Source organism: Bidens hawaiensis, unplaced genomic scaffold, assembly GCF_021521415.1.
Source record: "Bidens hawaiensis isolate Kalapana, Puna unplaced genomic scaffold, B.hawaiensis_p1.1 tig00019814_1, whole genome shotgun sequence".
In the NCBI taxonomy this organism is placed as follows: Eukaryota; Viridiplantae; Streptophyta; class Magnoliopsida; order Asterales; family Asteraceae; genus Bidens; species Bidens hawaiensis.
Genome location: NW_027493013.1, coordinates 25,969 through 52,410, shown reverse-complemented (window position 1 = coordinate 52,410; position 26,442 = coordinate 25,969). Strand labels below are relative to the sequence as shown.

General features: G+C 33.0%; 4 protein-coding genes across 5 annotated transcripts; 1 reads left to right on the top strand and 3 right to left on the bottom strand.

The window, feature by feature from the left end:
* Positions 1-4,187: 4,187 nt before the first annotated feature.
* LOC143559355 (heat stress transcription factor C-1-like) lies at positions 4,188-5,740 on the top strand. Its single transcript, XM_077047954.1, has 2 exons — positions 4,188-4,426; positions 5,077-5,740. The coding sequence occupies exons 1-2, from the start codon at positions 4,217-4,219 to the stop codon at positions 5,647-5,649; spliced, it is 783 nt and encodes a 260-aa protein (XP_076904069.1). The 5' UTR covers positions 4,188-4,216; the 3' UTR covers positions 5,650-5,740.
* Positions 5,741-6,948: 1,208 nt separating this feature from the next.
* LOC143559372 (kinesin-like protein KIN-13B) lies at positions 6,949-12,762 on the bottom strand. The gene is made up of 12 exons (XM_077047970.1): positions 12,634-12,762; positions 12,419-12,550; positions 11,484-11,639; positions 11,307-11,414; positions 11,157-11,234; positions 10,984-11,065; positions 10,755-10,914; positions 9,575-9,877; positions 9,216-9,434; positions 8,122-8,518; positions 7,598-7,663; positions 6,949-7,131 (listed from the first exon to the last, which is right to left on the bottom strand). Exons 1-12 carry the CDS (start codon positions 12,760-12,762, stop codon positions 6,949-6,951), a joined length of 2,013 nt encoding a protein of 670 aa, XP_076904085.1.
* A 1,859-nt stretch (positions 12,763-14,621) lies between these two features.
* Positions 14,622-19,336, bottom strand: LOC143559381 (uncharacterized). The gene is made up of 11 exons (XM_077047978.1): positions 19,053-19,336; positions 17,859-18,056; positions 17,672-17,756; positions 17,181-17,256; positions 16,914-17,084; positions 16,689-16,791; positions 16,471-16,580; positions 16,270-16,359; positions 15,953-16,033; positions 15,066-15,779; positions 14,622-14,955 (listed from the first exon to the last, which is right to left on the bottom strand). The coding sequence occupies exons 1-11, from the start codon at positions 19,291-19,293 to the stop codon at positions 14,863-14,865; spliced, it is 1,962 nt and encodes a 653-aa protein (XP_076904093.1). The 5' UTR covers positions 19,294-19,336; the 3' UTR covers positions 14,622-14,862.
* A 1,104-nt stretch (positions 19,337-20,440) lies between these two features.
* Positions 20,441-24,503, bottom strand: LOC143559380 (proteinaceous RNase P 1, chloroplastic/mitochondrial-like). 2 transcript variants are annotated; one of them, XM_077047976.1, is made up of 7 exons: positions 22,904-24,503; positions 22,711-22,800; positions 22,020-22,201; positions 21,811-21,931; positions 21,518-21,586; positions 21,266-21,395; positions 20,441-20,748 (listed from the first exon to the last, which is right to left on the bottom strand). In XM_077047976.1, exons 1-7 carry the CDS (start codon positions 24,410-24,412, stop codon positions 20,591-20,593), a joined length of 2,259 nt encoding a protein of 752 aa, XP_076904091.1. In that variant the 5' UTR covers positions 24,413-24,503; the 3' UTR covers positions 20,441-20,590. The 2 variants fall into 2 exon arrangements, with proteins under 2 accessions (XP_076904091.1, XP_076904092.1); XM_077047977.1 differs by having other exon boundaries at positions 20,441-20,793; positions 21,267-21,395.
* Positions 24,504-26,442: the final 1,939 nt, after the last annotated feature.

Genomic DNA, 26,442 nt, shown 5'->3' with positions numbered 1-26,442 from the left:
GGATCAAATACAAATGAGTTTTATCGTGAGAAATGTACAAATATTTCGAGTAGTTATGTTTACACTAGATTAATTTTTATTACTCTTAACTTTTAAACTAAAGTAATTACTATTACACTATTTTATTTTTTATAATATAATAATTTACTTTAAATATGTTATTATATTAGTTATTTGTATGTTTAATAGATTAATTTTATTTGTAATCGTGTCATTGTGTGATTGGTTAAAACACAAATTTGGCCAAATGTGTGATTGGACAAAAACAGGATCTTCCAAGTTAATCCAGATTCAAGATTTTGGTGGGCACCGCCTTTTTCTTCTTTTCAAAGTCAACAGAAGAGTTTGGAGTAGGTATGTGACGGTATTTCAATCGTCCCAGTTATTTTAGGTTTTATGGCCGACTTGAAAATCATCATAAGCAGAAACCCTAACAACAAATGGGTAAATGGTGTCTCTTCCCAACAACGACAGGGTAAATCCGTTGCCACACGCTCCTACATCGTCTTCCTCTGGAAAAGACAAGGAATGCACCGATAAAGACAAGGCCATTGACACCTGTTTATCTTGTTGTCCCGTGTATGATATTATTCCTTTGGACGATAAAGACAATCTAAGGTAGCTTTGACAAATGCAAAAAATTGTGGTTCGATTACTTGTATACCACTATTCATAACTCGAAAATTTGTAATACATCGTATCTTAAAGGTTACAAAAGAAAAACAAAATACGTTCAATAATAATAATAATAATAAATAAATAAATAAATGGTTTTAGAAGTTAAAAAGTAAAAAATGAAATTGATTTATGTAATTTGCCGACCAATAAATTTATATTTGTAAGAAAAAGTTGTTCCAACAAATATAATTGGTTGGTAAACCTCAAATTTCCAATCTAAAAAATCTATTTGATGTAATATGGATTTTTGCGTACATCACAAGTAATTAAACATGTTAGCATTTATTATATATGATGTTGATATGTAGTCACAAGTCACGGAATTGGATCACTTAATAGTAAAGTAGGTTTGTAGTACATTTTTATTTTGACTTAATTCGCATTCTAGGATCATTAGAATAAACGAATAACGTTCGAGTAAACTAGAATAATCCAGTATACGTTTCATTTATGACATAAATACCGTAAGGGGATTATTAACATATAATATGAACATGAATATACACATGACTAAGTCTTATGACCATATGTCGAATAATCCAATATACATCCTTATTACCTATTCGAATTTATAGTTGAGTAAATGTATCTGAAAACACATGTTATGTCTCTAATCACGTCTAGGTCTTCAATATACTTTAAAGACAATGAGAAACTATAAATCTATAATTCAATTTGGTTTAGCATCTTCGAGCAAGTTAAGGAGAGCTTCGTTAAGGTTTAACATGAACTATGAACGGTTCACCCTTTATACCAAGAAGCATCTATGGAAAGTTCATGGCACTCCCTCAAATTTATGGGGCCGAATCAAGATAACTTAACCAATCGAGAAAATTGATATGTCGGTTACGGTTATAATCAATATATTGTACCACTAGAATTAAACTCTACAATGTTGTATCTCTCTAGGCATATTCATATGTTTTGTATATCTATCTTTCCATGAAGTCGGAATCAACCACTCTTATAATTGGGTTGACTCGAGCTTTAAAGAAAGTCTCGTAAACTTCACATTGTCTCTTTTAAAGTTTTCTGTATTTGTGTGTGTACTATCAATATAAGAATCACATTTTTGAAATCAAAATGCCTAGATTAAGAAAATAGATCCCGGATGAAACTATGCACCATAGAACACGAGAACATGTTAGTATATATAATGATAAGTTGGTGTTAACTAGGTTGTGCCCTCAACTTTCTTAACAAAGTATATTTTTAGAACTAAAGTTTTTTTTCCTTATTCATTTTACATATCGACTACCTCTGAAAAAAATTTTTAAATTACGTTATTTTTTAACCTTTTCTTTTAGATCCGCCAGCAGATGTTATAAACTTATAATGTCAATATTAAAGGCTATTATCCATAAGGACAATCAAAATATAAAATTAAAAAAACATTTAATGTATCAATTTGAAGTCTCACGCTCCAATTTAAAGAGGTTAGTGACCTTTATAAGAAATATTTTAATTATTTTTTTTCTCTTTTGGGACAAATAATGGATATGCTTTTGATTAAATAAACATATGCTTTTAGATATATAGATAGTTAAATACCAATAAATAATTACGTGAATTTTATAGCCATGCAAATTTAGGCGTCTTGTTGGCTTCTTTTGATTGGTCGACTTACTAAATAAAAAATTAATGGTTGTTCTAATACTTGCTTACAATGATACCCCAATCTAGTTTAATTATACATGAATAAATAAATAAACAAATAAATAGATAAATAAATAAATATAGTATATTTCTATTATAAGTACATAATTAAAAATATTTATCAATAATCATCATTTTTTTTGGTATAGTATGTTACTCAAGGACGGCCTCAAGCGTACGCTATTTCGCATGCAAAAAATTTATATGTATGTCAACAGTTAGCTATTATGATATGTCGTTTTAACACTATGATTTTGCTATAGTTATTGTTATAACGTTTGTCGTTTAAAACAAAACTGTTTATATACTCACTTGTGTCTTTTTTAACATTTATATATTTTATACGGTACTTGACTCCTCAGGATCGACTAGAATCGACTTTTTACTTAAAAAAATTCTAATTTTCTTGGGTTTTATTGGAAATGTTGATATACTCTAAACGTGAAAACCAAGAAAAAATGATTTGACGAAATTATCAAAACACATGAAAATATTTAAAAAAAACGAAATAGTTGGTATGTTAGATTTTGAATTTAATTGGGTAGTCCTTTTTTTTATTTAGAATTTGAACAAGTTGATTATTTTAGTACCGCTGCTTTAAATGCTTGTTGGAGATGAAGCATACTTTTTTTATTAATGCAAAACAATTATTTTTATTTTAAGTTTAATAAAATAATAACAACTAAACTTATACTACTTATGACAATTAAATAACATTCTAATTCATTAATCAATTAAAATTTACAATATTAAACAAAATAAGTAACATTAAAAAAAATTTGAAAAACACCATCAAGAAAAAGAAAATAATTTTCGAAACAAGAAATATAAAGGATCAATCATTTGTTCAAGAGATATCGCTACACTTTTGTATCGACGGAAAAAATCTATTTTCCTTTCTAGCATCATATCCAGTTTGAAAGTATTCAAAGCAGATCTCCATATCCGCATATCGCTAGATATTCATAAACATAAATCTCTTAGCATCTGAAACCTTCATTTAAACACTTCAACATTAAAATCTAGAACTTCAGTTGATTAGAAATTTGGTATGAACAAGTAAATGTATTTTGTATGTATATGTATATGTAGTTTAACATTAATGATCTATAAATTTGGTCTAGTGGTTAGTTGGTTTGTCCTCTACAGTGTGGATGAATGTTCGATTCTCACTTGAGTCATTTCCATAGACAATGAATGAAAGGACATGTCATCGCTTCAATCTCGGGTTCGAGCCCGACAGGAGGCGGAAGTTTACGAATTTCATCCGGTTCTCGCTCATCTTGGGCTATCTCCAGGAATCGTGAATTGTTTTTGGGCTCGAAGGCGAAAAAACTTGGACCTTAAATTAGTTGGGTAATTGAGTTTAAACATTAAAAATACATAATTTTTTTAAAAAAGAATTATATATAGTTTCAAAATCAAAAATAAAATAAAAATTCAAGCTTATCGGGGTGTCGGGCACCCAGCCTTGCATCAGGGGGTACGGTCTCACGGCGGTAAAAGAGTCGACCTTAGACATGACCCTGAATAAGATAGTTTTACACGTCAGATTATATGTGATTTTAAAAATATTTTTTATTATAAAATAATTTCTAATAAAATTAAAAAATATTAAAATGTATGTAGTAATTACACAAGTGGGAGAGAGTGAGTGAGGTGGATATGAGCAGAAGTGAGGTAGCCCATACTTACTCTCATTTTGTCGCGTGATCCACCTGACAAAAAATCTTAAAACCCCCGGGCCCACAAACCATGACAACCATGCTTCTTGTTTTTCTTCATATGTATATAACTAAATATATTATCAACACAACACAAGTCACAACACTTAATATTGTCTCATGAACTAACATAAGTCATAACATAACATAACTACTCTATGGATTCATATGACAACAACATTGTTGCACCCTTTGTCCTCAAGACTTATCAGATGGTCAATGACCCGTCTTTCGACGGGTTCATTCGGTGGGGCCCCGGTAACAATAGCTTCATCGTCGTTGAGCCTCTCGAGTTCTCACAACGTTTGTTGCCAGCGTATTTTAAACATAACAATTTCTCGAGTTTGGTTCGTCAGTTGAACACTTATGTAAGTGTTACCTTTTTGTTTTTTTTTTTTGTAATTTGTTATAAATGGTCGCCTACAAAAGAGATAGACGACCGTTTTGACTTAAAAAAAGTCAATATTTTGAAAATTATTGGTTAGAACGGTCGTTTGAATAATAACTGGATGAATGTTCTGACCATAGACAGTTATTGGTTAGAGCTGTCTTCAGCCAATATATGGATAGCAGTTCTGACCATAGACCGTCAAACTTTTATTTTTAATTTTTTTGGTCAAAGTGGTCGTATTGACGAGTAAATGCCAAAATTTTGAAAATTATAGATCAAAATGGTTGTTTCACCAATACCCGAACGACCGTTTTGACCATCAAACTTGTAAAAATTATTGGTGAGAACGATCGTTCGACCAATATTTGGCCGGTCGTTCTACCGTAGATCGTTCCTACCGTTTTGAGTCCACAAAACACTCAAAACAACCGTTTTGGCCAATAAAGTCAGACTTTTGAAAATTACTGGTCAAAAACAGTCGTTCAGCAAATATATGGACAACCATTTTAACCACATATGGTCAAACTTTGTAAGTTTTTTTTTTTTTTTTTTTTTGTCAAAACGACTGTCTATCCAGACAGCTGTTTGAAACAGTGCGGGATTAACGTGCGATTTGGATTAAATCAGGGCTTCAAAAAGGTGGATCCGGACCGTTGGGAGTTCGCGAACGAGTGGTTTTTGCGAGGACAAACACATTTACTAAAGAACATAGGGAGGAGAAGCAAGATTCAAACTCGAAACTCTAACCGAACCGAAGATGAAGACGACGACGACATGGCTACGGAGATTGCGAGGTTAAAACAAGATCAAATCGCCATAGAACAAGAGCTAGTTGGAATGAGCAAAAGGCTCGAGGCCACCGAGCGGCGGCCGGAGCAAATAATGGCATTATTAGATAAAGTCGCGGAGGATCCTCAGATCCTGCCGCGCATGATGACTGATCAAAGTCAAGGTCAACGTTCAAAACCGTTGGCGCATAGAAAGCGCCAACGGATTTTAAATGCTACACTGTCTCCAACACTGTCACATGATGCACAGTATTACGGAGTAAGTACATGCAATACTAACTCTGTACATGACACTGTCAACGGTGGAGACAGTGTTGGCATGCATGCAAATTACAATATGGATAGCTCCGGCGGGTACTCGCCGGAACCGGTGCCGGAATATCCGTTTTCACTATTGGGTGGTGGGTTTTAGCTACAGTAGTTGGCTTAGTTATTATTGGTATTATTATTATAAATATGGTTAGGTGGATGTAACTTTTTTTTTAATCTTTTTTGTGATTTTTGTAATTTCCATAAGTCATAAGTTTATTCTTATTTTCTTCGCATTATCCAGTTTAAAATTTGGAAGTATTTAAAAAAATATATCAATTAATTTAATTGCTAAATGTATAATTTGCAATAGTACATGAGTTAGATAATAAAAATTATATAAATCATATTACATGTTAAATTATTAGCAGTATGCCAGTAACCAAGATGCTTTAAAATGTGATTTATTTCAACAGTTGTGAATGATTTTGTGGGTTGTAAACGAGCTGTAAAAGATTGGCAAGTTAAATATTTTGGACTATATATTTAATTTCTAAAGAGCTATAACCATATATAAAATTGACTTACGATAAGGACCGTACATGTACTTTACTCATGTAATCATATAGATATATACGAGTAAAATACGTAAAAATGAATAATAACATATAATAAACGATTCAACCCCAAATTTGTTAAATTGACACTAGGTTCACATATAGAGCTTGAAACAAGTAAAGTTTAAGCTATTTTGAACGAGTTTTAGCTCGAGAGTGAAACTTTTTGTACCGGTAGGTGGGCTAGAAAATATATTTAGTATTATGATATATTATATAATAATAAAACTAATAAAAAGAGGCTAAACATTAAAATAATTTATATTACTAATTAATACAAGCACGTTCTACTTTTTTAACTTGTCTTCATGTGACTAAATTGGCAAAAATCATGCTTACTTACAAAATCTTATCATGCACTTTTTCTAGAAACAAAATCAAGCTTTATAGTAAATTATATAAAACTTCGATTGTGATGGATTCAGAAAAAAAAATCAAGATTTTATTATTTTCATGTTATAATCATGAAGAATATTGGCACTTCTTATAGTTTATAAATTTTTTATAAATTTATAACTTATAACAACCAATATAATAAATTTGGCTTAAAAAACACGAGACACTCTTAAACGTTTAGTTCCCAAAAAGCCGAGACACAAGACTGCATCATATTTACTACCAATATTTTTTCTCTGTCTGTTTTTCATATTCATCTGTTCTGTTGTTTTTACATAACCGAGAGGCGATCATAAAATCAAAACCGCATTTTGATTTTTCTCTATATCGTAACAAGTTACACAACCTTTTACATAATTTACACCCGAAATCAGTATCGAATGTAGAGAAAAACATTTCAAACACTAAATATTTTAACAAAACAGGACACATACCATAATTATCTACCATCATTTGCCATCTGTAGCAGATGACAGAACATTGTATTCCTCCAAATGTTTTTTAAAATTACGCAACTGTGTCTGCAGTTTTTGGATCACATCTGCTTTCTGGGATATAAGTGTATTTAATTTTTTAATATAATCGTCGAGTAGGTTTCCTGGTTGATCTAACTCTACCAGCAGGTTAATTTCCTGCAAATGTTATAACTAACATTGTTAACAACGTGACATTATGGGTATGGGTGTTAAACGAGTCGTGTTTTTTCATAAAAAAAATACTTAAAAATTATATTATAAACTTATAACAAAAAGTTATAAGTTGATGTCAATTTCTCTTTTATTTTTAAATGTTGGCATAAACTATACAATCATTTAAGTTACTGCAAAAAAAATGTTATTAAAAAAATTGACAGGTTAAACGGGTCAGCCCGAACCCAACCTGTTTAGTTAAACGTGTTCGTGGGTTCAACCCGAATATGACACAAACCCGTGAACATTGTGTTAGGTTTGTGTCATGTTGTAACTTCACACCTCTATGTATAGGTGGGTTGGTAATATGTCAAACGGGCTCGAGTGGGTTGATCCAAATTGACCCTTTTTCAGGTAATATGAGTTGACATAACCACATCTAAATCGAACAAAGAAACGAGGTAGTTACCTCTCGAACGATATTCATAGTCTCCTCCACTTGTTTTCGGTGAGCATGTACAAGATTTTCCTCTTCCTAAAATAAATAAAAATTATATCATTATTACTTGTAGGTTGTAAGCTATAACCATATGCAAAAAAAAAAATAAAAAAAATCGTTATAATTGATTACACGGACAGTTCCTGTGGTTTGGTCATATTGCAGCGTTGGCCCCCAAGTTTCAAAATGACAGCTTTAGACCAACACGTCGTCCAAACAGTTGGTTTAAAGATGTAATTTTTTAAAACTTGGGGACTAAACTTGTAGCCGAGTTCAACGGATCATGCATAGTAATGTTATGACTCCAAGATCAGCCAATGTAGTTTTTAAAAGATCAGGTTTTGCAATTCGAAAAAGGGGTGGCGGCGCAGCTTGTTGCCCGCTTGCTTTCTGTTTCGATGTAATCACTACTTTTCAGTTTAAAATGAATACATGTTTTGGTTTTAATCTGAACGAAAAATAAAATAAATTAATTAATTCAAAAAATATATTACCTCAAGAAGTGCAGTAAGATCATTATTGACCTTAACAGGTTTCTCAAATCTTGAAGTGTTTTTCGGATCATTGACTTCCATAGAATAGTCAAAGTCATCTTCCATGATTGCTTCATCTGAACCTCCATTGTCACTTATGTAATCTTCATATGGAGGTGTATACATTGTGGATTTTTGTAAAGGAACATGTTCAATGGTTAAAGATGATGATGATGAATCTTTATCGGTTTGTTTACGACATCCGAATCGATTAGTTTCATGCGGTTTTTCAGGTATAACGTCTTCGAAACGCGTTAATGTTGATGAAGTTATAGGGAATGCAATTGAGTTTCTAAGGTTGGATGTTGAAGTTGACAAATCTTTCTTGGAGTTGCTTCCTTTTGATAGACTCTTAACCCTGATATGTGAAAATTAACCAATCATATTCAATGATACGGAATTCGGTTAAAAGCATATTTTTCAATTCTTAATGACAAAAATGCCCTTCAAGTTTTTTGTAAAAAACAACATATTAAACATATACCATGTTGACGGCCCATCGCTAAAGTTTTCACTTTACAATATTTTTAAGGGCATTTTCATCATCTGACATGTTTGTGGCATTAAGGGAAAAAGTTTGATACTTTGGCGGGCCCCACATACGTTACCGTAAAATAAAATGAAAAACACAATTTTAGCCTATAGCATGTTGACACCTCATCAAAATTTTAAGGACATTCTCATCATCTGACATGTTTTGGTCAAAACAATAGAAACCAGATGGACACTTACGTGGCCTGTAAAGCAGTTTCAAAGTATGGGTTCGTGGCGTTAATAAAAAAAAGTTGGAGATGGGGCCCACATACGTCACCGTGAAATAAAGAGAAAAAACACAATTTTAACCTATAGCATGTTGACACCTCATCAAACAAGTTTTCTACTTTTCAAGATTTTTAAGGGCGTTTTCGTCATCCGACATGTTTTTGGTCAAAACCGGTACAAAATATGGGTCCGTGGCGTTAACGAATAAAGTCGGATACTTTGGTGGGCCCCGCATACATTATCTTGAAATAGAATGAAAAAAAAAGTAATACATAACAAATGTTTCGGGTCACCTGTCAGCATATCTTAACGTATTAAGAGTATGTTCACAAGATGCAGAGCTTGGTGAAATGCATGATATCATAACCGTACGCGAGTTACCAACAAACGAATCCCTTAAAACTTCAGTTAGTTTACTCCCTCTAAACGGAATATGACCCTGATCATTATCAAGGGCTCTGATACATTCCTTTAAAGCAAGTAAACTTTTATTAATTTCAGCACCTTCCATCCTACAATACCAGCAATCAAACGTTCAAAACTCGTATCACCCGAAACAAAATTAGCACAAAGTTTGTTACTTTTTAAAAAAAGAACCATAAAGGCTGAAACTTTCTTTTAATCAAATAAAAAAGATTTAAAAAGTTGTCACCTTGTTTGTTTATCATTATCAGTGGTGTCTGCACCGCGTTCACTTCCAGCAAGATCAATGAAAGATAATTTCCCGACCAAGCGGGGCGGTTTGGATGCATTGCCATCAATCAGTTTCTTGACAGCAAGTTGAAGAATTGCATGTGATCTTGAAGATTCTTCATTCGCACCAGTTGTACCAGTGCTTCTTGTGGAATTACCTTTTTCGATTAATTCCTTTATTGTTTCCACATTTGATACATTATATTCCTGCAAGCCAACTATGCAGACCTGTTGTTTTCCATCCTCTCTCATGCAAAGCTTCCTGTAAAAAATATATATCATAAGTATAAATTGGCAAATAAAATTTAAAAAAAAAAATAAAAATTGGAGTTGAGATTAGGGCTGTTCAAAAAACTTGCGGGTCACTTGTTAGGCTCGTTTAGCTGGCTCACTCATCGGCACATGTAACTTAAAGCCCAAATTTTAATATACAAAATATAACCAAAAAGTATAAACCAAATTGTAATATATGTATGAATTACATATTTTTTTGGTTGATTAATTATGCATTTTATGTGTACTGTGTACGTTTAAAATATTATTGTTTTTTTATGTACATCAATATGTGTAAAAATTTAAGATTTATGTTTATCCAAATATGAGGTTTGTCCAATTCTGCGGTTTTAGCTCAATAGTTTCAAATTTTCGTCCCTGTGGTTTCATTTCAGTTGCAATTAAAACCGAATTCATTAACCCCGTTAAGTATGTTCGTTAAACCCATCAGCGTGCCTCTCACGCGAGGGGCGATTTTATCCTTTTCTCCCCAAATAACCCCCGGTCTTAATTCACAAGCCCCCTCACGTGAGGGGATGGGGGTGTATTTGGGGACAAAAAGGAAAAAACTGCCCCTCACGTGAAGGACACGCTTACGGGTTTAACGACCAGACTTAACAAGGTTAATGAATTCGGGTTTAATTGCAAGTGAAATGAAACCACATGGAAGAAAATTTGAAACAACTGGATTAAAACCGCAGATTTGAAAAAACTACAGGGACGAAAACCGCAGTTCACTCTTTTTTAAATAAATGAGCTAGATCAAGCTTTCTACGAGCTGAGCTCAAGCCCAACCTGGCTCGGCTCGTTTACAGCTCTAGTTGAGATGCATTATAACGAAAAGAAAAAAAAAGCTGAAAACTCACTTTCTATCATTAAGAAGATCGAAAACTTTCCCGCCATAGATTTCAAAGAAACTAACAAATAACTGAAATCCTTGGTTTCGGTAAGTATGACGCATGAGTCCGAAAATATCATGGGAAGCTTTGAGGGGTAGTGGTTGCATTGTATACGTCTTCCCGCTACCTGAAAAACAACATTTAATATAATATAAACTACGAATGTAAACGAGCCAAGCCACTCGTGATCGGATACCTGTTTGCCCATAAGCAAAGCAGGTTGCTTTTGTTTTTTGAAAGATAATTGGAATTATGGGCTCCACAGTTTGTGAATATATCTACACCATAAACAATAAATATATCAGCCAAAATGTATTAAAAGAGTGCAAAGTGAAGGTAATGAGAAATTTTATAAATTTATATACACACTTCATCATTTGTGACATCTTCTTTCATCACAGCATCAAATACAAATCCATGCTTCTCAACATATTCAGTCAAATCAACCTGAAAAAGCACCGATAAAATTCAATATTTCAATCTTAACATTAACAAAGTTTGACTTCACTAAAACCTTACTTTGACTTTTGATTCATGAATAGTGAGTGAACAAGTATTAGGGTCTATGCTGATGATATCATCTTCCTTTTTGGAAATTTCCTTTTTATTAAGCGGTCGCTTGCGTACCTGCATTCAAGATTAAACATTTCATAAAACAAGAAACGAAAAATATACAAAAAGCATCATGAAACATACAACTTTAATCTTGGCAACATTACTAGCTTTTTCTTTATCCACCAAAGAGCTCTTAACAACATTGTTCTTGGTCGAACCACATGAAACATTAGCATATTCGACATATTCACCATATGAAGGTTGATTCAGCAAATTGAAGTTGTTTTCACTATGCACCTGCACATACAAAAATATTTAATATTAATTCACTGCTCTTCTTCAATCTTAAAACCAAACAAACCTTTAAAAATAGCAAATTGCATATGTTTTCGATAAGCATTGTTACATCAAGCCATATATCATCAGGATTTTAGCCCACTTTGGTATGTCCTAAATTACATGTCTGCAAATTCTATCAGTATGATGAATATACATTTTTAACGTATTACATAATTTATTTATTTTTTAATATTTAGAACCCGTTTAGAATTAAAATCTCTGTATATCAGGACGTGCACGGTTCGGTTTGGGCTAAAACCGAACCAAAAACCAAAAATTCAGTTTTTGGAAACCATTCAGTTTCTGTTTTTTTGGTTTGGTTTCGGTTTTTCCTGTTTTGCCATTTGAGCTTGAAAATTTTAGTCTTTTTTTTTTTTGCCAAAACAATGAAATTGGCCCTAAATCATTTTGTTAATTAATAACTAAATGATTATTATACATTTAAGATAAAATATTTAAGTTACATATTCATTGAATTCTTATAAATTACATAAAACAAAAAATGAAAATCTATAAATTCATTTCAGTTTTTTCGGTTTCTATTTCCTAAAAACCAAAACCGAACTGTAAATTCGGTTTTTACAAAAACATAAAACCAAACTGTCAGTTTTTGTTTCAATTCAATTCTTTCGGTTCTTCCGGTTTCAGCATTCCAATTCTTTAATCAGTTAAAAATTAAAACTTTAAATTTTTATCAAATTCAATAACTCAACAAGTATAACACACAAGATTCCAACCTCGGTTAACAGCTCGGTATCAACGGAATGAAGATCAAACAACCCCGGTGTACTCTCACCACCACATTTCAACAAATCTTTATTATTATTATTATTATTATTATTATTATTCTTCCCATAAAACCCAAACTCCTGCAATCAATTCAAGCATCAAAAGCAATCAAGATTGTTGATATTAACAAAAAGATGAATACTTTGTGATTAGTTAGTAAAACCTGGAGTGGTGGCAAATTAGGATTAGAAGAGTAAAGATGATGAAGACCAGCAGATTGAAGCCATTTGTTGTTGAAGTTGGATTCAATGAAGTTATTATTATTATTAGTATTGGATCCAGATCTCTGCATAACTTACTAGAGTGTGTTTCAATGAATGAAAGTAGTTGAGATTGAGATATGTGTGTCTGTGTGTGTATGGATTTTTGAAGCTTGTTTTGGAATTTGAATACAGGGGCGGGCATCATCATAATAATAATAATATTATTATTATAACTAGGATAATGACCTGCTTTAAATATTTCAAGCCGACCTGTGTTAGATATTATAAGATAGATATTATAAGAATTATTTACTTGTTCGCTACAAAATCACAAGATGTAGGAAAAATATGTATAAATTGTGAAATTAGAAAATGTTATGCAAATCATTAAATTATTAAAATAATAGTCATATTAAAAAGGATCACAAAATCAGTTATAAATAATTAAATATGGTCAAAATTGGTTTTTAAATCATTTGAAAGGAAATAGCTGGTTATTATTATAGAAAACATTAATTAGTGAATTATGTGGCATATCTATAGATGAAAACCGGATGATTTTGAAACCTATGTGAACATGCTAGTTGAAGGTAACGTGAATGTCTTGTATTGATTAATAGTATAGTAAGATTGAGTGACAGTGTGAGGTGATGATTAGGTGTAGTGTAGTCATGCAAAATAGAAATAATTGAATAAGAATATTTATTATCTCAACCATTTTTATGTTATACGATTTTATATTTACTTGATCTTATAAGGTTTTTATAAAACTTTCAAATTTATATGAGACTATTTGTTATGTGAGGGGTGGAAAGGGGGAAGATGACAACATGCAGGCGATGAGGTGGAAAATGAGTTTTCACCTTTTACACTCACGGAGGCTGTTCATTATGGAGCGGACTTTAAAGTTCCTTCACATTCCCACGTCACGGTCATGTCATCGCCACGTAGGTTTGTTGTCCCCCCTTCATATATATACGTGTGTATATATATATGTGAGAGAGAGAAAGAGAGAAAAGTTGGATGGTCTCATACACCCCCAAAGCCACTCGTCTTCACAACACCACCCCTCCTTTTGACGCCCACCCTTTACCGAACCTTGGCGGTGTTCCCCCTACACCGCCCTCTTCGCCACCCCTCACACCGCCTCATAGCGAAAGAGCCTAAATGGTTTGTTTGGGAGGGGATGAGTGAAATGGGCAAAATAATATTTAGATGGACCAAAAATTAGGACAAAAAATTATTCTTTTATTAAGATTTAATTTTTTTATTTACTTTGTGCTGTTAGCTGTAGACACTACATGTGTTAGTTTTTAACTTTTTTTGAGAATCATACAATGATTATAGCATAGAAACATTATTTCATGTCACATGTTATATAAGTCAAGTAGATGAGATAACTTATTTTTGACATTTTGTGGTTGAAAAATGTACTTGAATTTCAAGATTGACAAAATGCATACATTCCTATGATTGCTACATTTTATTAAAATTTTAATACTTTATAACAAAAAAAGAAAAAGAAAAACAGCATTTGTTTAAACATTGCTCTCATATAAACATCCATCCTATTCATTGCTATCACTCACTTTAATCACATTTGGATATTACTTTTTTATTTAATATCATATTATAAAAATTTGGATTCTTTAGTATTCTGCAAGTTTAATAGTTTCTAAAAAATAGTCTCAGGCAAGATTGCTAGTGTTTTAAGTTTATCTAATACATGATTGTTGATGTACTCATTTTACAACCGAGGTGATTCGTTCACGACCAAAATTATTTATGCTTGATAATTATGTGCCTTACGATAACTTTAACAGCACGCGATATGCAAAAAGAAAAATGGGAGTAAAAACCATCAACAATTAAATTGGTTGTGTACAAATCAGTTTATCCTGCAAGCAGTGTTTACGCCGTTTTCCTCCATCAAGAATCAAGATTATGCCATTCTATCTACGAAAGAGAAATAAACCGAGTCATTTGATTGCATGGGTCCCACAAGCAGAAAGGAGTCCACCTGTTATGCTGACATGGCATAACATTTTGGGCAGGTTACTTGATTCTTGAAAACTACACAAACATAAAATATTACTAATTTTGAATTTTTTTAATTTTATTGACTTAATAAAAAGTCAAAATAACAGGTCAAAGTCAAACTCCCCTATTTTGAACCTGTTAGCAGAGGGTCATAAAAATGAACTGTAACCACCACCAAGAGGTACTCTGGGACTAAATTCAACTGATACTTTCAAACACTTGCAAATACTAAAGCCAACACTCTGTAAATAAATAACAAAACATGTTATTCAAGAATAAAGATAAATTTGTGAAGAAGTAAAGTTGAAAACTTAAAAAAAAAAAAAATTTAGAAATAACATAATCACATTACCGGGATGATTACAACCCGCCCTTCAGGGTTGAATAAAACCGGAAGACTTCTTCTTGCAGCAACTGGAATAGACTTTAATAACAAAAGACTTCTTTTCGCTTCTTCAAGTTGACTTTTTTCTAAAGTCATACTCTTGGTCAACTCAAAAAGATACAGCCAATCAGCATCGACCATGTGGCGCACCTCCATAACCGAGTCTTGACCGGACCCACAACAACAACAACCAACGTTTCCACCGAAAAACTCCCATGACACCAAGAACCTATCCATGAAATGACCAATTTGCCCCTGACCAAGTTCTTTGACTTTGACTAACTTTACAACCTTTTTTGACTTAATATCAGTTAAAGTTTCGGGCTTGACTTGAAATTTTTCGAATTCGGTTTTGTAGAGTGAACAAATACTCGTAAACGTTGGCTCGCTAAGAATCTTGACCCGTTTGGCTTCGGTTAAGATAGACTCAGTATACGACATTGTGTCCAAAAAATGCACGTTTGACATATTTGGTACCGTTTTATTTGAATATGATTTACCGTTTTCTATAATTTGTGATAGCTCGTTTGAAACGTTGACAGGTTGTTTGTGTAAAGAACCGACATAAAATGAATCCATTTTTATAGGTAAAGCAGAGTTGACCGAACAACAAATAATAATCTTGGTGCCTTTGGAACCAGGGGCTGCACATAGGTAACATCCGGCTGCAGTAAAAGAAGACTGCAAAAACAGTTACTATTATCAGTGGATGATATAATAAACGGTGACAAAAGTAATTAAAAGAAGTTCAAAAGAAAGGTTTTGACCATTTCTTATAAGGCAAATTAGCAACAATCATTTGGAAATACAAAGAGGAACATGTACATAATTTTAGACTGGTGAAAGTAAAACACCTTGCACGGGAATGTACGAAAGTAATCCAATAGCAATATTTGAACATTGCCACGAACTGGTCTTTGCCTTTGTGATATAAACTACAATAACAAATCAAGTAAGTTTAGAAAACCTTCAACACGAAAAGAAAGTGGCAAGATGAGTCATTTTTGTACAAGTCAAAACGGGTCGGGTCAGGTTGACCTCTAATACCTTTGTCCAAATTCTTTAAAGATTTACAAATAACCTATTTGTTGATTAAAACAATTTTAAAACTTTTATGCATTAAATATATAGTTTGACCCCTTTGACTTATTTGACTGATCAAAGTTATAACCTGCAATAGGAGTGTCACAAACTTGGAAAGGCAGATATCCGTGACTTCTGACGGGTTTAAAATTCCTAAATCAATAATGGCGTATCCTTGCTGCATCAAACAAGCAAGAAAGTTAGTAACTTGAAGAATGAAGAACTAAAAATATAATTCAAAAAAAAGTAAAAATATTAAGAAATGTTATAGAAACCAAGAATTACTTACAGGCATAACCATTACTGCTTCATTAATCAAATTTTGACAAACTTGGTCAACATAGACCCGAGTTCTTCGACAGGCTAATATAACTGCTTGCAACTCGGACTTGAATGTAGCTGTAGAAGACGAGCATTTAGTTTCAAGAAAGTGTTTATTTGTCAAATGTCTAAAGTACCCTTCAATGGTTCATCAATTTTTTATGTAACTATAGCTATGAAACTCACATGATGACAAGTTTTTTAATGCCATTCGGATCCTATTTCGTGCAAAAATCGTATTTTGATTTGTGGGATCTTCCACCCACTCCTGTTTTTCCCCTTCGCATATCTGTCCAGAAGTAATAAACTTATCAAAAACTTTAATGTTACAAAAGAATAATTGTTTGACAAAATGGTTTGACTTTAGTTTAGAAAAGGGGGCAAATTGGACCAAAAAGAAATGAACTTTACCTTATAAAGATCTTGTTTTGAGAGATCCAAAAGTGGCCGAACAAGTAAAATACTATTTGAAATTCCATCATGAAAATTCGAGTGTGTGGCAAATATTTGACTGGTCAATGCCATGCCAGCAAGTCCAAGAACACCACTATTGCGAGATAGCCTTAAAACAAATAGTTCTGCCTGAATTGTGTTCACTTATTAGCATCTTGAACTATTATAGGAATATAAGCTGAGACTTTTAGTAAGGATTATGTTAAAGATTGTCCTGAACCGAACCTGATCGTCAGCATGATGTGCAATTAGTAACACCCCTATTTGGTGTTGACTACAAATGTGTTGTAATTTTTCATACCTGCAAAAAAAAGTTAAATTATCACAAAATCATAGTCAACGGTGAATAATAAAATAGAAATAATATAGGCCGAGCGCGCACATGTAGACCTGTAAACGAACACAAACGAAGCATTTCATGTTCGTTCGTTTAACTTTAACCAAACAAAAAATTGAACACAAACAATTAAACGTACATGGTTTTATTTTCCGTGTTCATTCATTAAGAAAATGAATATGTTTGTGTTCGTTTATGCTCATTTATTAACAATATAAACGAGCGGTTCAAGCTAGTAGACCACCCAAGTATGTAACTTATGTCCTTCATAAAAGCACATTAGTTATGTTTACATTAAGTTGTTGCTTTTTTGAAAATCAACACGAGGGTATTTTTGTCTTTTAATGTTTTCAAGGGCATTTCCTTGAACTATTGGTACCTTATATCTCGAGCTGCTTCTTGCAAGTGACCCAATGTTGGCTTGCCATCTGTCCATTCACAATGGGCAATCTCACATCTGATTCCTACAAATATCCTGTATTAACCATCTATTGTTCGGTAAAAAGAAGTTAACTTTTTGACCAACAAAAGAAACGTAAAGTCTGAATTTGGAGAATACTTAGTACCCATTTTAAGAACCCGATTTTGAACCATCTCTGCCTCGTTTTTACTCTCGGCGCGTAATCCATGATCAACTATTATTGCCAATAACCCATCAACAAAATCATTGTTCACCCTTGAAGCTGCATTCAGTCCATTAGTTTTCCAATTAGCAGCTAGTAAACACAATGCCATACTGTCGGGACCACCAGAGACACCCACAGCTGAAAAAATGATAGAAGTTATAACTTATAACCAATAAATCTTCATCAAAATGCACCAATAAACCATCAAAATGCACAAACAGACGAGTAGAACACACAAAGTTCAAATCTTTATGCAAAAAGATTATATTTTTATGCAGAAAGATCAAAATTTTATGCGCCAAGATAAAAACTTTCTTGTGTCAGCTAACTGCCTATCCAAGGAACAAGAATGGCTTCTAACTTTGATAAACTGTAATATTCTGCTGCGTGTCAACCAATATTGTTCGTTTCTCCCACAAAAAGTATACGGATTTTCTTTTGGTTGCTTGACACACAAAGTTCAAACCCTTATGCAAAAAGATCAAAACTTTACGCGCCAAGATCAAAACTTTCTAACGTCAGCTTTCTGCCCAGTTATCTCTCTAAGGAACAAGAATGGATTCTGAATTTGCTAAACAACAGTAATATGCGGGCCTCATGCCAGCCAATATTGTTCGCTTTGCCCACAAAAAGCTCACGGATTTGCTTTTGGTTGCTCGACACAAAGTTCAAATCTTTACGCAAATCAGGTCTTTATGCACTTTAACACTAACAATTCAGTATACTCTCCTCCTATTAACAAATTATCCTTTTGCAACATGCAAAACACTAACAATTGCAGCAAATAGGATCTGATTAAGACTCAATACACTAACATTAAACACTAAAAGTTTAAAATTAAGACTTAAAACACGGATATTATCAGTACCGATTTTCTGACCGATATTTCACATGAGAACCAATAACCGAGATACCACTGATATTGACTGCATTTTTGCTAAAAAAAACTGTAATATTCGGCCCGTGTAAACCAATATTGTTCGTTTTGCCCACGAAGTTCAGGTCACACAAAAAGTTCAAAACTTTATGCAAAAAGATTATAATTTCCTTAAAATTATGAACAATGTTAATAATGTATAACAAGACACGCTATATATATATATATATATAAAATTACAAGTAATTGATACTAACCAATACTATGATGGGGTTTGATACCAGCCATAGCCATACGCCTTGAGAAAGATTCTTTATACTTTGATAGTTGTTCAGTTGAATCTTGATGAGAATTAGAACAACAACTACACAAGAATCTAATAAAAATGGGTCTTTTTGAAGTGGGAAAGATGATGGGAGTGTTTGGGTATGAAGATAAAGATAACCCAGTTCGGATTAAGTGTGGTTTTGCTGGGAGCATCAGTAATCCACGAGCCATTCATTCATACGCTGGTGGTGACAGGAGGAAGAGGAAGAAGAAGAAGGCGGTATATATATATATATATATTATTGTATATTGTATGTATAATGTATATGCTTGGGTTGTATCTTGGTTAGATAGATCATAGATGTACTTGTTGAAAAATGTGGTTAATGACCAAAATGTCCATTTTACGGGTTAAAGTAAAAAAAAAGGGTTTTTGTTTGACGGGTTATTTTTGTTATAATGGGCGCTCTCAATCTCGTCAACCTGTTTACCATTTAATCATTAGCTGACAAGATTTTAAACCAACAAGATTCAGTTATCGATCATAAAATTCTCTTTGAGACCGAATAAATCTCGACGAAAGCCAAAAATATATCGGTAGTAGCCAAAAAAAAAAGATCGTTGGAAGATAATAAGAATCTCGTCGGACGCCTAAAAAATCCCGCAGATCTAACAATATTTAAAAACAAAAACTATCAACCCGACAATTTTTATGACGCATAATGGAATCTTGTTGGTTCAAAATTTCGTCGGATAATGAGTAAAAAGTGCGCGGAACAACGAGATTGAAAGTGGGCATTATCGGAAAAAGCTAGTCAAATGGATATTTGTTTTTCTTTTACTGTACAAATGAACATTTCGTCCTTACTAAAGTTGTTGTCAGATTATATGCATAGTTTTATCAATTCTAGAAAAAACATCATTCTTTCTCTTTTGGTTATCACAAATAATCGGTTTTAGATCATTAGTCAGCAACCCTACTCTCACGAAGTTACTTCGTGTTTTAGTTGTCACAAATAGTCAATTTTAGATCATTAGCCGGCAATCTTACTCTAACAATACCATACATACCATGTCTTTTAGTTGTCACAAATAATCAGTTTTAGATCATTACCAATAATCCTACTCTAACGAAGTAACTTTGTCTGCCCCTAACTTTGTTTATGTTGTTTCAAAATAATTTACAGCATTCTAATCATATCACTCAATTATTCATTAGGGGTATTATAGGGGAGACGAAGCTACTCTTTCTCATATTTGAGATTTTCTTGACAATTAAAATGAAAGTTATTACTATAATTAGTCAAACTAGTATGAATTATTATCGGCCAATACATCATCATTTAACTTATTAACATCCAATTTAAAATAGATTACTACACATGCATTTTTACAAAAATGACCCTCAAGAAAGTAAATGTGACATAATCTTCATAATCTAATTGTAGCTTTCTTCAAGAAACTCTTGGGTCAGCTCCATTGGATGGTCAACTAAAGTCAAAGTCTTCAAAGTCAACCCCATAACATATCATATATGAAAATCTATCACACAGTCACCAATCTTCTCTGCTGCTTTGACTTTGGTCAAAGTTGTATCTTCATTTAGTTGAAATGATGACATCATGATTTCTTTTAAACTTCCATAGATTTCTTGTGATGTGTTTTCATGGCTCCCATGGCTGCTTTCTGTTCCAGATTTAAACCCTTTGAAGTTCGTTTTCGACCCGATTCAAGTGATAGAATTATTAACGGTTTTCGTTAGAAAAACTTTACATACTTTATTATTTCATATCCGGTTGAATCACTCATGCTTTCACATTATTTGATGTTAAGTCACTATACTTTTCTTTATGTACAAAAGTTTTAAAAAAATATATGAAAGTATAGGGACAAAACTGCCCCTCACGTGAGGGGCACGTTGATGGGTTTAACGACGAAACTTAACGAAGTTAGTGAATTCGGGTTTAATTGCAAGTGAAATGAAACCACAGGGAAGAAAATCGCAAATTTGAAACTATTGGACTAAAACCGCAGATTTGGACAAACCACATGGACAAAAACCGCAGTTTACTCTTGTTATTTTTAGCAACTCTAGATGTGGCATAAGCCTTATAGTTTCATGAATTAGCTCAATCAGGAAAATTTTTAGAAAAAACCGACAAATGGATAAAAAAAATAAACAAAACTCAAACTTCCAAGTTACCTTCGGTTACTTTGATATGTTCTTGGCTATTTTTACTTGATTTATCACGCGTAACACATATCCACACTCGATCATCTTCAGAATCTTCTTCGGAAGCTATAGGAATATGCCAATGGCCTTTTCGTGATTCCTGGTAAGTATCAAAAAACTTATTATAAATGTATCATTTTTAACTTTTCTGTTTTATTTCATACAACACCAAAAGATGGTATTTAAGTACAGCATACTAATTAGTAATTACTAAATACTAACCTGTATCACAACAGAACATGGAGGCGGCATGCGGTACACAGGACCCATTTCAGAAAAATGGAACCTAACCTGAAATTTTAAAAATAAAAAAAATAACAATAATAATAATAATAATAAGTTCCGAAATTAGCTTGATTTGACTTTCTTTAGTCAAACAAACAACTTTTGACTTTTAAAAACTAAATCTTTATTTTTAAGATACTTGTAATCCATATATAAGAAACTTAGATATTAAAATAATATGGGTGCCAAAAATTTATTAAAAATTTTTAAACTTTATAGTAATTGCTCACCTGATGCCTTTCTTTCCACTTAGGGAAAAAATCATTCCCCAAAAGTTGAAACAAATGGTCTCGCATTTCATCATTGGTCACAAGTAAGCACTTAAATTTTATAGATGCATACAACCAGTACCTGATAAAAAAAGAATATCACACTTTAAAACTGAAATAAATTTTTAAAAAATAATATAATAAAAAAATGTGACAAATTTGAAGCTTACCAGTCGTCATTTGATCCGGTGGGTGTTGCATAAAGTGCGTCAGCATTTTTCCACTTTTCGAAAAGTGATTTATTTATTCCTTCATCCATTTTATCACCGGTTATACGTCTGTTGTGAAGTATAACCAATGGCCATCTTTTAGAAGGAAGCATTTGTCTAATACCATTTGCAATAGTATTGACCTGAAAATATATCCAGAAAATAAGTAGTGAATATAACATAAATAAACAAGTTTAGCTAAAACGGGTCAAAAACGTACAGATTTCAAAGCATGTAACCTCCTAAATTGTATATTCAAAAGTTGATTATTATTAATGTAGTAGTAAAGTTTATTTAATCATACTTGGAACATTAACTACTTCAAAATATTATTGGTAAATAAAAAATACATGGGACTAGGGGTGTGCATGAAACCGAAATAACTGAACACAAACAAAACGAGAGTTTGGTTTCATGTTTTAGTAATAACCGAACTTTCAGTTCAGAGCGAACCGAACAGAATCTATTAATTTTAACAAAAAGATTTAGGCCCAAAATCACTTCTTTTGGCCAGCCTTTTCAACCCACAAATAAAAAAAATATTTATTTATAAAATATAGAGAAGGTATATTTGGTTCAACCAGACCAGACCAGTTCTGACCCATTAACTAACCGGTCCATTTTCCAACCTCTAACAAAACCTTTAACTTGCCTTGGATGGTTTGAATCTTCTTTGGCTAAAAAGACCAACATTTGCTCCATCTACAACCGCTTCAAACGGTCCATAATAATCAAGCCATTTCTGAAAGTGCACAAAATAATGCATATAAGATAACATTAACATTAAAATAATAAAAATAAAAAATAATTTTAAGAAAATAAGCATTTTAATATCTTTTTCATACTTGAAATTTCTCAAAGTTTGAATTCCTCTCTCTTTGTCTAGCAATTTTAGCAACCGATTCAGCAAACCGTTCGGTCTCTATCGGATCAAGATCAATTGTAGCCAATTTTTCACCACAACATTTACATAATCCATCTTTCCCGACAACCGATCGCGTAACACCCCACTTTCCACTACCTAACCACCCTTGCCCGTGCCACCCTCCACCGCCATTTTCAACCGCTTGATCAATCAACTGTTGATCCCATTTTCGTTTCCCAATTCTTGAAGCGGTTTTACTACTAAACCACTTTTCAATCAAATTTGCAGTTGAAGGCGACACTTTTCTTACCCTTGTTCTTAACTTATGCATCAAGTAATAAACTTTATCACTTCTATTAGCTTCTACACTCACACTCAACAATAATTCCAATTCGGGCTCTTCTGGATACACCCCATGTGACAACATGTATTCTTCGATCTCAAACGCCTTTTCAAGATTCCCATTCTTGCAAAAAACCGATAAAGCGGGCCCGTATGAACGTAACCTAGGGTTTATACCCAAATCCTTCATTTGTTTAACTAACTCGAACGCCATGTCACCGTCATTTCTAGACATCGACATTCTTGCTAATGATGTTAATATCGCTTCATTCATTGGAACATTATCCGAAACCATTTGCTCATAGATTTCGAACCCCCTTTTGAGCACGTAATCTTTAACATCTTCACCTACTTTAATCTCACTTCTAACCATTGAACTCTCATGATTAGTTATAAAACTAATTAACCCATCTAACGTTTCGCAAACTGTATCTAACTTACGAGATTGTTTTTCAAGATTTCCAAGATTAGAATTCGGATTCGGGTTCGGGTCAGACCGCCCACTTTTCGCGGGCTGAACAACACCTACAGCAGCTGAAGAACAAAGATACAAAACCACAGCATAATGATATTGCCCTAAACTAATACCTTCTCTTTTCGCTAAATCAAAAATCCCAATTGCACCCTTAACATCCCCTAATTTAGAACATATTTCTAACCCAATTCGAATAACAACTACAGGTGAATCAAGTTTACCCTTTTTTGGCTTTTTAAACTTCTTTTTTCCACCACCACCATCATCTTTTTTATCCAAGATCACATTTTTATGAATCTTTTCTTTAAAATCTTTAAACTTTGTCTTCTGGGCATCACCCCTGTTTCTTGAATTCTGCTTATCTTTCACTTTGGGGCCCAAAGATTCAACTTTTACTGGTTTTGTGTCCAAGATTTCATTTTTAGAGTCAAAAGATGAAAACCCTTGTTGGATTTTGTCAAGAATTCTTCTACTAATTGTGGGGTTTGAGTTTTCTTGATTTGTGAGTGATGGGTTTGGTTGTGAATGAGTGGTGTGTGATTGAATGTGAAGTAAAGGTGGGATCTTTGGTGATAATATGGAAACCCCATGTGAGAAATTGTTGAAACTGGAACAAAGAGATGATGGGAACTTATGAGGGTTTAAGGGTTTGAAGGTGGAAGTGAAGGCCATTTGAGTTCAATCACCTTTGGATTAGATTATATTTGGATGAGGTTTGGTTACAATTTGTGTCCTTCAAATTTTGAGGGAGTTTTATATATGCCCTTGTAGTTGTAGAATATTATATATCAGTCTATATGCCCGTATAACACATAAGATGAAAAATTTGTTAATTTAATAATAATAAAAAGATTAAGCATTATATACATCGCCATCCAATCCAGCCATTGGTTCAACTACTCGGTTGTATGTTTCATGCACAAAGGAAACCACAATTTAATGGGTCAATTTAAGGGTGTGTTTCATATCCACAATATTAGCTAAAAACGGAACAAAGTCAGGTTGTATGGCTTGAAAAATTAACTTAATTTAAATGTCTGTCACATAAGGTTAACCTGCCAACCGCCAAGTCCATCGGTGCATTCTAACTTTTTAGAATTTTCAGCTTCATAATAACTTGTATATCCATGCGTAAGGCTAATATTCAAATTTTGTTTTACATGTAACTAAGGGTAAGCTTCATGATTTACAATTGTTTGGATAGTCTTTCTGAATTGTGTACTATCATATGTTATATTAGAGTCTTTTGATTTTGATGGTTTCTTGAATCAAAGTCGGATGATTGAAAAGGAATCAAGAACGAGAACATATGCGTTGTGTTGTTAAAGTTGTGTCAAAATTGACAGACTTTTGCTTTATAGTTGTGAAACCATCATAACGTTTAGTTGAAATGGTTCAATGCTTCGACAAAGAGTGGATTCAGATTACATGTAAAACGGTTGCTAGTAAACATGTTACCATCAGCACGAACTCGTAGTTGTTGATGAGCCATTTTAGAAGTTCATGTTATAATTATTCATTGAACAACAAGCAATTCCAGTTCAAGGCAAAATGAAAGATTGAAAACAGATCAAAAATGATCTTCTGTATGACATGAATCAACAAAATAATCTTGTTATCCTACACACCATTACATGTCAAAAAAAGGAGCTTGCTTGACTTGTGTTTCTCTGCAGACATCTGCCTAGTGCAAGAAGACATATCAATGTGTCATAAAGGCATTGAAATTCCTGCAATATCAACCACGAAGAATATTAGAACTCGACAGATAGTAGTTAAACCACTTTTCATCAAAATCACTCGGCACGTAAATGTAAGATACATAATTCTAATCACTACCAAAGAAGCTTGTTTATATGATATTTGCAACCAATATTGTCCGTTGTGGCCATCCTAATCAACTCAACGCCACTCCTATCCACGGTCAATACAAGATTCACTAAGGTGTTAAAGTATTTATATATAACCTTTGTTGGGGGTTGATCAACTCAGCAATGATTGAAGAGAATATATAATTTATGAGAACCCTATTTAGCATTGTGTTTAAGAAGTAACGTGACGGAATTATTAGAATAATATAACTGGTGGTAACTTATAATAATGGTGTTTTCATGAGGTTTTGCCTTTTGAAGTTCTGATGATCGTATGTTAGAACGGTTACCATATTTTGATTATTTCAATGCACCAAAACCTAGATAACCTCCTAAAGTTCAAAACGTTAGTAATTTTAAGATGGAAAATAATTTTTTTAGGGTTTGGAGAATCAACACAGTTTGCCATTGCATGTTGAAAGCATTTAGTTGATAGTATTCAAGTCTCGGGTAATATATCTATATAATTCAGGTCTGTGCTTTAAAAAGTGAGACGCACCGAGGCGATAAAAACCTAAAAGCAAAGGCAGGAGGTAAAGGCGCATGCATCATGTGCGCGAAGTGCCCTCGTACATGACGTGCACGTACACCTTTTCCTCCCACCTTAGCTTTGAGTACCCTATCGCCTAAGCATGACCCATTTTTTAAAACATAGACCTAAACGCTACAAATTGCTTATCCGAAACCTCAACACTATCAATTAATTACTTTCAAATGCAATGGTAGACACTATAATTGATAATCCATACCCTAAAAAACTTATGTCACCTTAAAAAATTAACCAATACTCTAAACTTTAGAAGATAACTAAATGATAGTTAAATGGTTACT

What these genes read in the sequence shown, in the direction of transcription:
- LOC143559355 (XM_077047954.1), top strand. Translation starts at nt 4,217, where the DNA reads ATGGATTCATATGACAACAACATTGTTGCACCCTTTGTCCTCAAGACT. An exon ending in TTCGTCAGTTGAACACTTAT is followed by an intron (nt 4,427 to 5,076) that starts GTAAGTGTTACC and finishes GGATTAAATCAG; the next exon opens with GGCTTCAAAAAGGTGGATCC.
- LOC143559372 (XM_077047970.1), bottom strand. Translation starts at nt 12,762, where the DNA reads ATGCAGAGATCTGGATCCAATACTAATAATAATAATAACTTCATTGAA. An exon ending in ATACCGAGCTGTTAACCGAG is followed by an intron (nt 11,640 to 12,418) that starts GTTGGAATCTTG and finishes TTGTATGTGCAG; the next exon opens with GTGCATAGTGAAAACAACTT. An exon ending in GATAATGATAAACAAACAAG is followed by an intron (nt 9,435 to 9,574) that starts GTGACAACTTTT and finishes CTGGTATTGTAG; the next exon opens with GATGGAAGGTGCTGAAATTA.
- LOC143559381 (XM_077047978.1), bottom strand. Translation starts at nt 19,293, where the DNA reads ATGGCTCGTGGATTACTGATGCTCCCAGCAAAACCACACTTAATCCGA. An exon ending in AAATCGGGTTCTTAAAATGG is followed by an intron (nt 17,757 to 17,858) that starts GTACTAAGTATT and finishes GGATATTTGTAG; the next exon opens with GAATCAGATGTGAGATTGCC. An exon ending in TTGTGACACTCCTATTGCAG is followed by an intron (nt 16,034 to 16,269) that starts GTTATAACTTTG and finishes TTGTTATTGTAG; the next exon opens with TTTATATCACAAAGGCAAAG.
- LOC143559380 (XM_077047976.1), bottom strand. Translation starts at nt 24,412, where the DNA reads ATGGCCTTCACTTCCACCTTCAAACCCTTAAACCCTCATAAGTTCCCA. An exon ending in CAAACTTTGAGAAATTTCAA is followed by an intron (nt 22,801 to 22,903) that starts GTATGAAAAAGA and finishes GTGCACTTTCAG; the next exon opens with AAATGGCTTGATTATTATGG. An exon ending in AGTGGAAAGAAAGGCATCAG is followed by an intron (nt 21,587 to 21,810) that starts GTGAGCAATTAC and finishes TTAAAATTTCAG; the next exon opens with GTTAGGTTCCATTTTTCTGA.